Source organism: Telmatherina bonti (genome assembly GCF_933228915.1).
Source record: "Telmatherina bonti genome assembly, chromosome: 12".
NCBI classification, from domain to species: domain Eukaryota; kingdom Metazoa; phylum Chordata; class Actinopteri; order Atheriniformes; family Telmatherinidae; genus Telmatherina; species Telmatherina bonti.
The window spans coordinates 23,423,722-23,436,829 of record NC_136610.1 but is presented as its reverse complement, the minus strand read 5'-3'; the positions used below and the strand labels follow the sequence as shown (position 1 = coordinate 23,436,829).

General features: G+C 37.7%; 1 protein-coding gene across 1 annotated transcript; it reads left to right on the top strand.

The window, feature by feature from the left end:
* Window positions 1–8,482: 8,482 nt before the first annotated feature.
* Window positions 8,483–12,825, top strand: rom1b (retinal outer segment membrane protein 1b; the record flags this gene model as incomplete). The annotated part of the gene is made up of 5 exons (XM_079249873.1): window positions 8,483–8,632; window positions 9,745–9,987; window positions 10,360–10,547; window positions 11,035–11,281; window positions 12,568–12,825. 5 exons carry the CDS (start codon window positions 8,483–8,485, stop codon window positions 12,823–12,825), a joined length of 1,086 nt encoding a protein of 361 aa, XP_079105999.1.
* Window positions 12,826–13,108: the final 283 nt, after the last annotated feature.

The window sequence follows — 13,108 nt, the reverse complement described above, 5'->3', positions numbered from 1 at the left end:
TCTATCTTTTTTATTTTAATTTCTTCTGTTTATTTGTTGTTTTCTTTTGTAAGAACAAATTGATTTTCCTCCCATTTATATTGTTGCACTCCAGTTCATTGACATTAACTCTGTATCGATCTCACCTGCAACAACAGGATGTGTTCCTATATAAGAAATAATTATTTATGTACTATGACTGCCTCAATCCAGTCTACTTATTGTAGTTTTTTATGAATAACTGATTGATGGAAATCTGGATCAATAAAACTTGACACGCCTTACTGGGTGTCCTGCTTTGACATGTACTAACTAGCAGTAACAGGAAAACTCAATCCCCAACCTGGTCCGGCCTGAATTTATTACCAAACAACTGCTGCTGCCCAACAGGCAGATACTTAACATTCCTTAACAGACTGGAGCAACTGGACTGAATGGTTGCTTCACTGTGGTTTCCAGTTGGGTGTCAGTTGTTTTTATCTTTGTTCAGGAAGTTTAAGTAAGTTGGGTAAGTGTGTTTGCCACTAACCCAACTTAAAGATAACATGGTACAGAATGAAGTGTGTAGAAATGGCAAAGAATGGGTCTGTTTTGTTTTAAATAACTCTTCTTTCTTTTGACATTGCAGTTTTCTGCAGATACATACCGGGACCAAACAGGCCAATAACCTGCTGGGGGAGCACTTGCACATAGCTGTAAGAAAAATGTATTTGGGTTGAGGAAAACATGGAGAGAATGATAAAAAGGGGAAGGGGGGGAGGGGGGTTATATTGTTGCTCATTCAGTACGTTCGCAGCCCTCTTATCACTTTCATGCAGTTTTTCCTTTGCTCTTGTCTGTGTGCAGTCTGAGAGTCTGAACAGTGAAAGGAAATATCTCATAAATCGCGTTTCCCAGCTGGGCTCAGAATTGGAGGACGCGCACAAGACCATCGCAGCCCTGGAGAACATTAATGTGAGCACACTGCCACCTAGTGGACAGTAAGACACACTGCAGCACTCAGTGACTAATAGTTTTTTTTTCTTTTTTTTCTTTTCTTTTGTTATTTAATTGGGTAGGACAAACCTATCAAGACTGTTTTTTTTTTTTTTTTTTTTTTGTTCGAACTAAAATACAAACTATAAAAAAGAACATATAGTCATTACAACAAACAAAACAAGCTTCTTAAGTTCGAAAAGGGTCTTGGAAGAAGTTGAACACTTATCTGGTCCAAAACCCACTAACATTATGCAGGATCTCTGAAAATTAATGGACATGATCTTACATTACAATAAAACTTAAACAATAAATAGTGGTAATACACAAAATAAGTCATCATAATATATAATATAGTTATATACTAATAGAAAATTACTTTCAATTTATGACTTCTCATATTTCTTCTATTTTTCAGAATTGTTTTCTTTCCAATTGAATATGCTTGATTTCCATTACATGAAATTCTTCAGATCATAGTGATACAATGGATTAGTTTCCTATGCTAAAAGATAAAATAAATAAATCTTGAAACATTTAGTGAATGCCGTCAGGTATCATTTTGGCTGTTAATAAGATACTTTTGAGTCATAATTGTTCAATTAATAAGTTTCCAGGGCAAAACAAAAAAACAAACAAACAAGAATCCTAAACATGGAGAGGACTAGACTAATGTGCTGTAGCTTTTAAAATAAAAAGAAAACATTCTGTTGGCAAGAATTGTTGGGGAAGCATATATGATATTTCTTTTATTAAGAAGACTTTCACGTAAGAGGCAAAGTTGTAAGAGGCTGGACAGGTTGTCAGTCGGGTTGTCAGGACAGATCCAGTAGACAGCCATTCACTCTGGGTGACTTTAGAAAGTGCTGGTTAAGACAGCATAAATGTTTTTGACTCTAGAAATGCAACCACACACAAACTCCAGTCAAGGTTCCAACTAGGAGCCTTCTTACAGTGACACGATGATGTTAATACCGCACTCTAAGCCTCTTATGATATTTTGTGTCATACGCTATAGCATATTTCAGAAGGTTTGGGTACATGACTGCTGGTGTTAACATTATGTAGCTGGATGCCTTCAGAAGGAGACAATGTGAACAAAATATTCGGACAAAGTATGTAGGACAATGAAATTCGGCACACATGTGTAACACCCCACGATCAGCAAAAAAGTCATCATACCCATTCTTTCACTTTGAGCACACTGTATATCTCTATAGAAATATATTGGATCTGCACCAAAGTTAAAAGCATTCATTATTCTTTGGCACTTAACATGTTGCAGGATGGGGGGTGGGGTCTGAGGCATGCGGCTTTAATTCTTATTTCTTATTCTTATTCTTTTTCTATTAGGAATTAAGAAGTAATGAAAATGTGTTGATGTCCCTCTCAGGTACCGTGCTTGATAAAAGACTTATTGGAGAAGCAGTTTAGCTCAGCTGAGACCATACAGAAGTTCCTCACAACCTCTTCTCCAATCAGCTCCTCCCAGCAAGCAGATGGCCAATTCGTTCCTCCGAAAGAGGCGGAAGCAGCACATGGTTGGTTGACCGGATCAGATGCAGGTTCGCAGAGAGTCACAGCCTTCCTGCCATTTAAACATGACGTGCCAGCAAATAAGAATGAGGGGAGTCTCCCAGGCCAGCATGAGTCGAGTCCATCCTTCTCTGTGGCTGACATCAGCACTGCTATCTATAAGAAAATGGCTACCAGTTACCCTGCAAGACCCCAGCCTGTTTACCCCCAAAGCCAAAAGCAATCTTCTAAAGGCCCTAACCATGAAGATGTCCCCCAAGACCCCCAGCGTGCCCATGTGGGTGGTGACAGCTGGGGAGGAAAGGGAGGGTTAAAGGTGCTACTTTTAGAGCAGGACTCTGGGGATGTGAACTCAGTGTCTGCCCAACAGATCCTGGATGGTTTCATGCAGCACCTGCAGGCACACAAAGAGGCTAGTGGAGGGACAGAGCAGCAAAGTGGGAAGGAGTGGGCGAGTGGGGTAGAGCAAACAAACAAGGTGGCAGACTGAAAAGGCCATCCAAGGACATATGTTTTCATCCATCTGTTCCCATAATATCCGTCTGGTGCAGGCACTGTTTTCTTTTTCAAGATGCTGTGGCTGAAAAAGATTGTGATTTTGTTTGTTTGTTTACCCTATGGATTATTCCTCTACATGTACATTATTCCTCTGCATAATGTAAGTATCTAAGTTGAGGAATAAATCTTTTAGCACAATACTAAAATCTCAAATAAGCCAAAAAATGATAAGTTAAGTCAAAAAGACAAGTATCTACAGCTGCAGCAGAAAAATACATGTACACACACACAATAAACTGGCTAAATGTTTATTAAATTATTGTTTTATTTTTAATTTTACATTGTAATGTACATTACAAGTACATTTTATAAATGTTATTTATTTAAGTTTTATTTTGTAAAATAATGCAGCATATGTGAGGGGTATTTTATTGTTTCAGAATCTGGGTTCTTGATTTAATAACTATTAAGTAGTAGATTGTAAATATGAAAAGAAATGATGTTTAGTATATAAATCATAAACCAAATTTTAAATAAAAGCCGATCATTTCATTTTAGTTTCTTAGAAGCTCTGTTTACCTTTTAGATCTTAAAGCCAAAAAAAGGGAGAATATATTAATATAAAATGTCTACTGAAGGTTAAACATAATGAAAATGAGTTTGTTCAATGGAGGATTGAAGAATTATTGTAACAGCTTCAATAAAATTGACTTCCTGTAACTTTAAATAGGGCAGCCTTTCTTTCGTTAACTTCTCTAAAAACAATTTTACTGATACTTTTTTATATACTTATTTTTATTATCTACTTTTCTCACAGTTCTACCTGGCATGATGACTTTGTCCTTATTAATGCTGAAACTTGTCGTTTTGTGTTTATGTTTCCACTGCACATAGGGAAAGAAGAAATTCTTACTTCTATTAGCAAAAACTGAAAAACATTGTTCTTTGTCTTCTCCAGACCCAATATGTTTCAGAATGATTTGATGTTAATAATAATATGATTATGATTTTGATTTTACTGTCTATGTAGGGGCTTGAGAAAAGCCTTAATGATTATGTGTATTATTTTGAAAAAAAAAATGCCTGGTGTTTCCTTTCTGCAATATTATGATGACTGGTAGATAGTTTATATGTGCAGGTGTTAGGAAGATTTAAGTTAAATAAAAAAACAGCCTCAACCAAATAATATTATTTTCACCTTTACACCCCCAGTTCTTTTGGAGGAGTTTGCCATGTATACCTTTGGTCTCTTTTACCCAAATAAAAGTAATTATATTGAATAACTCAACATACAGACTGATCATTTTTCTGTTCATTATTGACTATATTTTTCTATTTTTTCCCCCACATATAATAAGAATTATTAATCTGTTCAGAATTCTGCAACAAATGCATTCAGTCAGATTTCATCTAATAATTTTACTACTTGGATAGGTATGATAAAAATAAAGGTGAAGTAAAAAATTTATTACGATATTTTATTTATTATTACTGGAGAACATTTCAAGTATAGACAATCAAATCCGAACATTTTTTTATTTAAAAGTAAACATCAAATGCCCAAGTACAAGTAAGTAAGTAAGTAAGTAAAGTTTATTTATAAAGCGCTTTTCACAGATAAAAATCACAAAGTGCTGTACATAAAAATGGGCACAATAACACAATCAACAACAACAAAAAAAAAAGTACAAGTATACACAGCATATAATGCACGTCAATATGTTGTTGTGAGTCAACACTACCATATATATATATATATATATATATATATATATATATATATATATATATATATATATATATATATATATATATATATATATATATATATATATACATATATATAATTTTTTTTTTTATCATATTACAGCATTTACACAGCATCTCACCAATTACCCACTTGGGTGATAATAAAGTCTTCTTAAAATGTATCCATACCTTCACAATAAAAAAGGGAAAAACAGCTGCTAGTAGAATAAGTCAAACTTGACAAAAATAATAAAAATATAAGAAAATTCATGAAAATAATTCAGTTGAATGAAAAAACAATCAAACAAACAAATATGATAAAATGATATATGTTACATCACTCGTAAACTAATATTTTATTAAACAATCCTTTGATGTTTCCACGAGAGGCAGGTATTTTCTGTACCTAAATCAGACTTCTCCACCTGTTGACAGGAATTTTATCTCATTGTTCATCAAAAAAGTGCTCTAATTTGTACAAGACTGATTTGTTTGTTTTAATTTTTTTTTTATTATCTTCAACTCAATAAAATGAAAAAACAGTTAACAGTTTAAATGAATGAAATTTAGCACAACTTTAAGTTATTGTACCTCTTTTCTAACATCTCCAGTCTAAATTTAAATAACCAAGAATGCTGAAAAAAAACCATATAAAACATAGGTTTTGGTCTCAAAATGAGTTTTTTCTTATTATCAATGAAGTGTAACTGTTGCAGAGTTGTCCCAAGAAAACTAATGTTGATTTAAGTCATCACTGGCATACTTTTTCCATTAGTTGATTTTCATTGTAATAATCAAGTCATTATTTCCTAAAATCTAGACCTTTTCTTTTAGAATGTCTCATTCACATGCAAGCCTTTTCCCAGTCTTTGTACCCTGCCACTATAAAGAGTACACGCAAAATGAAAAGTTTTTACTGATACCTTGAAAATATGAACCTTTTAAAACTGCTGACACAGGACCGTATCTACCTCTGGGCTGCCTAACATTTGTTTTAGTGTCCCTCTGTAAGCATTTGAGAACTGAGACCAAAATTTGTAGCCCTCTAGTGAAATGTTTTCCACTCTGGCTTGATAGAAGATTGAGCTCAGCGCTACAAATAATGAGGAGCTCAATAGCTAAAGGCTTTTAAGCCATAACCCCTCATATCTTTTCAGAGTGGGAATTTCACATCAGTCCAGTCAGTTGCATCAAGAGGATAGACATTCAAAGCCCGTGTACAGACATTTCTCAAGATTTTTTTTTAAGTCTAATAACAATAACATACACTTTACTAATTTTATGTGGAGAAATCTTTTAATGATTAAAACATTAATTAATATGAAGTTCTTCATCCAGTGTTTCAGTAATTTGTGACAGTGTTGCCATTCTCAAGAGCCTGACTGCTAATTGTTGAGCTATCTGCAGCCATTGCTGCCAGTACCGTTACACAGGGGCAGACTTACTATTCGGCAAAACTAGGCGGTTGCCTAGGGTCTCAAGTTCTTTAGGGCCCCATAAAACCTGTCATATACTTATGGTTATTTATTACTTAGTTACTTATTATCAACAAAAATAGTTTCTGATTAAAATGCATTTGCTAAGCTGCCAGCAGAATGCTTATTATATTATGTGTGTCTCGGGGCCCCCCTTCAGTCTCCACCCCCTTCTGGTATATAGGACCCCGTACTAATACCTAATGTGATCTGTGTGTGTGTGTGTGTGATGCGGTCAGTGAGTTGATCTGTAACTTAAAGAATGACTGGTCATAATAAATGATCAGTTCATACCATCGAGTGAAGCAACCCTTCTCTGTTGTACACGATCTCAGTCAGCAAAGAAACTTTTACACTGGCAACTCAAATAATACACAGTAGTGGAGTAGAAGGTGCAATATTTACCATAGGGCCTCATGCCTACCTTTGCCTGGGACCCCAAATCTCTTAAATCCGCCACTGCCGTTACAGGTTTGTTTATTGTGTCATTTTGTACAAATCTTTTCAGACACTTTTAAATCAGGGTAAAAAATATTTATTTTTTTGAAGTGCTTGCGGATGAAATCTGAATGTTAACTTTTAATAGAGCTTGCTTTAACTAATCAGTCATTTTCTGAACTGCTTTGAAGTTTATGCTTCTTTATATTATCTGTGATGCTTTAAATTGTCTTGTACATGAAAGGTGCTCTACACAAATAAACTTGTCTTGTCTAATTAGTACTTGTACTGAACATCACAGTAAATGTGGCGAGCAGCAGTATTTTGAGAAAGTATTGATAATTGTAATTTTTTAAGTCTGAGGTAAGAGTTGCTGTTGTATGTGTGTGTGTGTGTGTGTATTGTCTGTGTTTGTGCATGTGTGTGTTTTTAAAGATGGTAACGCGAGACTGACTGGCTTCAACCTAACTGGAGCTCTGATTCAAGCTGTCATAAATACTTATAATAACAGTTTAATCCTATCGATCCAACCCCACCAAGCTCCCTCCCTGTTGCACTGTCTTCATAATCCCTTACAAGTATAACCGCTGTCTTACTTTTACCCCAACAGGTCCTGAGATCTTTCCCGTGACAATATTAGTACTTTAATTCAGACAGAAACTCAGTTTTCCACCTTCTACCCAGTCATCACATACGGTGTGACTGAAATTCTGTTTTGATTGAAGAAATCAAGAAAAGATTATCTTTTTTTCCCTCATCTTTGTAAGGCCAATCAGACAGCAACAGGTTTTATTTTCAACTTTAAAGAAGGCAGTTTGGGCAGAGTTGGGTTCAGGCATGTCAAATGAGTAGATAGTTGGGTTTGGGTCAAATTTAGGGAATAAATTTGTGACAAGAAAAACAACGTTAACAAAGGTCGTCTGGAGCAATTACTTGTGGCTGATAAGTGTGAACCTGTTGTAAATATCTCAAAAGCATCTGAAACATTCCTCATGCCCACCCTGGTCTGATAGGTCTCAGGTAGGGCCACCTGTCGAAATAGTTCTACAGACCCGCCCATTATAAATGTCTATCAGAACAAGTTTGCTGATCAGACACTGGCCTGCTTTCCAATTGGCCCCTGGACTATAATAGGATAGGGACTACGTTGGAGGATTACGGTTCCAAACTTGCGACTTTGGCCAGTCTCTTTGTCCTCCAACCATGGGTACAGCGGTTTAGGGGGGCGCCGCACACACAGAGACCCAGAGGGGCGCCATCAAAAAACAACATCACATCAAGAGGGAGAAATTGGTGGTCTAGACTTGAAGAAGAGACAGAGGTGGCGTGATCAACAACTTGAAGAGAAAACCTTATATCTCTGGGAAAAGGATTATCTATTTCTTCCATTCTTCATTTACCATAATTTTTCTAACATTTTCATGCAGTTTCTGCACTGATTTGGATTATCAAGAATGTTTTTTGGGACAATTTCGACAACCAAGTGAAAGAATTTGGTTTATCCTCTGAGGTCGACTGTGTCCTTTTACATCTCAAGGATCTACCTGCTTATCCCCTCCACCTGGAACAACTTAGATGAGCTCAACCTGCTTATAACCTACCGAACAACAAGCACAAGGCCTGCACCAACCCCTGATCATCCCAACAGCACAATTTGTGCAACACTGAAATCACTCTTGTGAGCTCTGTTGGCTTTGTCTCTTTTACAACAGCACACCACCTCTGGATAAACTCCATTTTATTATTAACCAGAATTGATCAAACAGAATTGACTCATTCCATTCTTACCTTTCTCTCTTGTCTTTTTACTGATCATTGCATGGTAGTGAGCCATGACGCTGTTAAAGATAAAGTTCAACCAGCAGAGGCGGGTGCGATTGGCCCAGGGCCTGTGGCTGATGTCCTGGCTGGCAGTGATGTGCGGGGCCTTCATCTTTTGTCTTGGAGTTTACCTCAAGACAGAGCTTCTCCGTAGGGCCGAGGTAGAACAAGCTCATTAATGTAATGTTATGAAGGCTAAGTGGCACTGAAGTCTATGAACAAGCAAGAGTTTATATGAAGTTAAACATGTACCGGATTGAACACTTCAAACATTATGTGTGTTGGGATTCTTCTGTGCCGTCACTTCTCAGTTCTTTCCTTTAAACTTTGTTTCAGCTATAAATACAGAGCACATAATGTAAGTGTAAGCATACTCAGTGCTATGTTTTAAGTTAAGAACTTGCAGAATAAGTCAACTTTAAACACTAACACTCCTCCAAATGAATGAACATACCGTGTGTACTTAGTGGTAACATGACCAGCAGGTAAAGGTCATGGTTTCTATAAGAATGTCCTATTAGTGTCACTGCCTTTAATTGATCACCAATGAAATGGGAAAGGTTAGAAGAATTGAAAACCAGTTTGCCTACACAGGAAACCTGCAGGGCATGAACGTTTGCCTTCCATATATGTATTGATCTCCGATGAGTGAGTCAGACCAGTTTTAATTTATCAGCCAGTGTCCCTGCTGTCATGTAGAGATGTGCAATGTGGGTAAAGCAAAAGAAGCATTTCCACTGTGAGGATAAAATGGTGTCAGGAAGCTAAAAGGATCTTATGGAGTGATTCACATGAACTTAATCCTCCTCGCTCCCAGGCGGACAAGAAGACAGTTTGTTTGACACTTTCTTGTTCTTCTCAATGGAGTGCTAAAAGATTTTCTTTTTTTCACTTGCATTCAGGTGATGAGTATTTGTTATAAACAGTTGGCTAAGGATATTATGGGAAGATGAAGGTTTAAATACCAAAGAAGCTAAAAGGCTTTGTGGCTGGCAGCAATGTTTCGATCCGGTTCATTAAGAAACTCAATCTCTAACTGAGTTGTAACAAGGGTAATGAATCCTATCTATCATCATAATACCTTGTTGATATTGCATCTTGCATATCAGCTGCTAATTGACTCTCATGGCTGCCAAGGTTATTTCCTAAAAAAGATAAGCTTAACTGAAAACAGGTTTGTTACCTGTTAAAGTGGGTGGAGGAAATGACAAAGTAACTTGCAGCTGGGAGCAGAGCTTGTGACAACTCATCTTTGTGATTTTCTTTTCTTCAGGTGATGGATAACACAGAGATCCATGTGGTGCCCAACATCTTGATGATGGTGGGTCTGGCCTCCATTGGTACCAACTGGGTTGCCACGCGAGTGTGTCAGGATTCTCTGGATGCAAGCCGCTTCCCCCGCTGGAAAGTCCTCTTGCTAGCCTGGTTTGCAGTAGCTGCACTGCTGTGTTGTCTGCTCCTGGCAGTGGTGGTGCTCAGCTACGCCCTGCAGGGACGCCTGGAAGAGTCTCTGAAGGTGGGGAAGTCACAAAGTTGTGTAATGACTTTTAGAATGACAGGTGAGGAGGTGATATAGGGGTCAGTAGATTGAAGATTTTTGTTCAAAACAGAACACAAGAAACAGCTGTTGCCCAGCAGTCTGAATGTATGATGAAGATGTTTGCTGTCCTGGGGTGAAACAGGGCAAGAGGAGATGGTTGCTTCATGGTTCAAACACAACAAAACGAATCAGAGACATTTCAGTATTTCTCATAAGCATAACTGTTCCAGAGAATATCACGAAGGATTAGAATTCATATCCTTTTCTAAATATTTAGCTAAAATGAAAACTAAAAAATGAAAAAAATCATATAAATCTAAACCTATTTCTCCCCATCTTCACTGTCAGGAGGGCCTGAGGAATGGTATCCGGTTCTACAAGGACACTGACGTGCCCGGCCGCTGTTTTCAAAAAGAGACCATTGATCGTCTGCAGATGGAGTTTCGCTGTTGCGGAAATAACAACTTCAAGGACTGGTTTGAGGTTCAGTGGGTCAGCAACCGATATTTGGATTATACCTCCCAGGAAGTCAAAGAGTGAGTCAATGACAGCATTTAATGTAATGTAGAGAGGTGAGATGGAAAGCAAAGAAACTAAGCCAAAGAGGGTTTTTAAGGTAAAAACAAATATTAGAGGTTTGAATGAAAGACGCATGAGTAGACTTCACGCTTAGGATGGTCAAGTGATACATTGCAAAGGGAGTTGGAAGAAGGATGTGAAGTATAAAGGAAGACATGTAGTAAAAATAGATATAGCCTTTACTTTTGAAAAGAGACACAGAAAAGGATGGAAAGATTCAAGAACTTAGATAAAAGTTAGTCAAAGATTAGAAAAGTAAAAAAAAAAAAAAAAAAGTAACCAAAGAGGTTGTGACATGGTGACATACTGAGCTAAAAGTAAGGCCTGTAGTATATTCTGTAAGTTACTGTTCCCAAGCTGAATTTACTTACTAACTTGCATCTTTCTTGTTCTTGTTATTTTTTATGTCTGTTATGCTTCTGCTTCTCCTGTCCCTTCCTGCAGTCGTATCCGGAGTAATGTGGACCGACGTTACCTGTTGGATGGTGTTCCTTTCAGCTGCTGTAACCCTGCCTCCCCTCGCCCCTGTCTGCAAAACCACCTGACAGACAATACTGCCCACTTCAACTATGACTACCATGCAGAGGAACTCAACCTGTACAACCGTGGTTGCAGGAGGGCTTTGATTGACTATTACATGGGTTTGATGAATTCAACCGGTCCTGGTGTGCTGTCAGTCATCTTAATTCAGGTAGGTGACCTGAATAGTATTCCACCTGCATTCTGGGTGCTAAAACAGTAAATAAACCACAAGAATCAGGCTTAATGAGGTAAACTGTTTGCACAATTGGCTCTGCTTTTAGAGAAAATAGTTTTGAGCATTGATAAGGTTATGGGTGTGTAAATATTAACCAGTCTGGGCTGAGAATGGGAAAGTTCAGACACAATTCTATGAATTATTGTCCAGTGCATACAGATACAAATATGACAACTGTTTAATTTTGGTGCTCAAACTAGAGGCAAATGGCATCACTCGTGCAGTATTTGAGCTTCCTACTGGGCTCAAAGAGAGCCCAGTAGGAAGCTGTGAGAAACCTGTATATATATATATATATATATATATATATATATATATATATATATATATATATATATATATCTATATACATATATATGTGTGTGTGTGTGTGTGTGTGTATATGAGTAAGGTGTCCTTCGCCATGCACTTGGCAGAGTTCTTCGAGTCAGAAGTGTAAAAAAAAAACACACAACCCAGTTTTAAATGCTGGTTTTCCACTGATGAAAAGCTACCAGACAAAAAGAAAACAACACTGACAAAGATTGATTTTCTGCCATTAAATCAAACATGCTTTCCCACCCCTTTGCAAATCACAGTTTTGATACTCTTTTTTTTTTTTTTTTTTTTTTTTTAACAAGACCACAGGCTGGAACAGGATGCTCATGCCCATCTAACAGAACATCCACACTGCCCACGGATAGTCACGCAATCCATTCCTCTAAATGCAACAGCTCTATGTAGTGTTTTTTTTTAACTTCACTTTTAGTGGCTGCCACGATAAAGAGCCATCTAGCCTGCTAAACAGTATCTGTTTTGTAACTTAAAGTCTCGCTGCTTTGTTAAAAGAAGCTCTGAATAATTTTGCCACAGATCCTACATAGAGAGGAAAGAGGGAGCATGAGATAAAATCACATGGAGAGGCTATGAAATCATTCTGCAAGTGTTGCTTTACTAAGACAGCAGGGATGCTTTGTCTCTGATGTTTGGATCTCAGAATTATTGCAAGGGACTGTCTAAAAATTCTTCAGAGGGGGGTGGGAGTGCCTGAATAGCACCTCATAGCCTGACTGTGAGGAAACTGTACACTTTAAGACACTCAAACCACAATCTAGATAATTAAACTGTAAGGTCAGAAAACATTGGCTTGAATCCTCTCCCCAGGCTTCATAATTCTAATCCTAACCACACATTTAGTGATACAAGTTTTCACAGCATTCTTGTTGTTTTTGTTTATCAAGATGACAGTGCTTCTGAGCCTGCGGTACCTGCAGACGGCCGTGGAGGGAGCCATGGCTCTGGAGAACCCAGAAGATGAAAGTGAGGGTTATATTCTGGAGAAGGGTTTGAAGGAAACTTATGAGGATGTCAAAGCTAAGGTCCTCGGCATACTGAAGTTTGCGCAGGTTGATGCCTCTGAAGTACAGCCTGCAACTGAAGACGCGGAGAAGGCAGATGACACCACAGAGAAGGCTGCCACTCCCACTCCGGCCAGCTAGAGAGAAAATGATTGCAACATGAGCTGAAGAGAAAGAGATGCAGGGGAAGGCATGTGTCTGTGTTTTCTTTTTCTTTCTTTTTTTTGTTTCCTTTTTTTGGGTTGTGTGACTTGGGTGGTGGCAGGTAGGACACCTGTTGGGTTTCGACACAGTAGACTTGGTTTATGTTCCACCAATGAAACGGCCGCTGCTCCCTCACACATGGCCAAAACACAGTAACACATAGAGGATCTTATCAGACCCTGCACAGACACCTACAAACATCTCCTCTGTGTAGGACCTC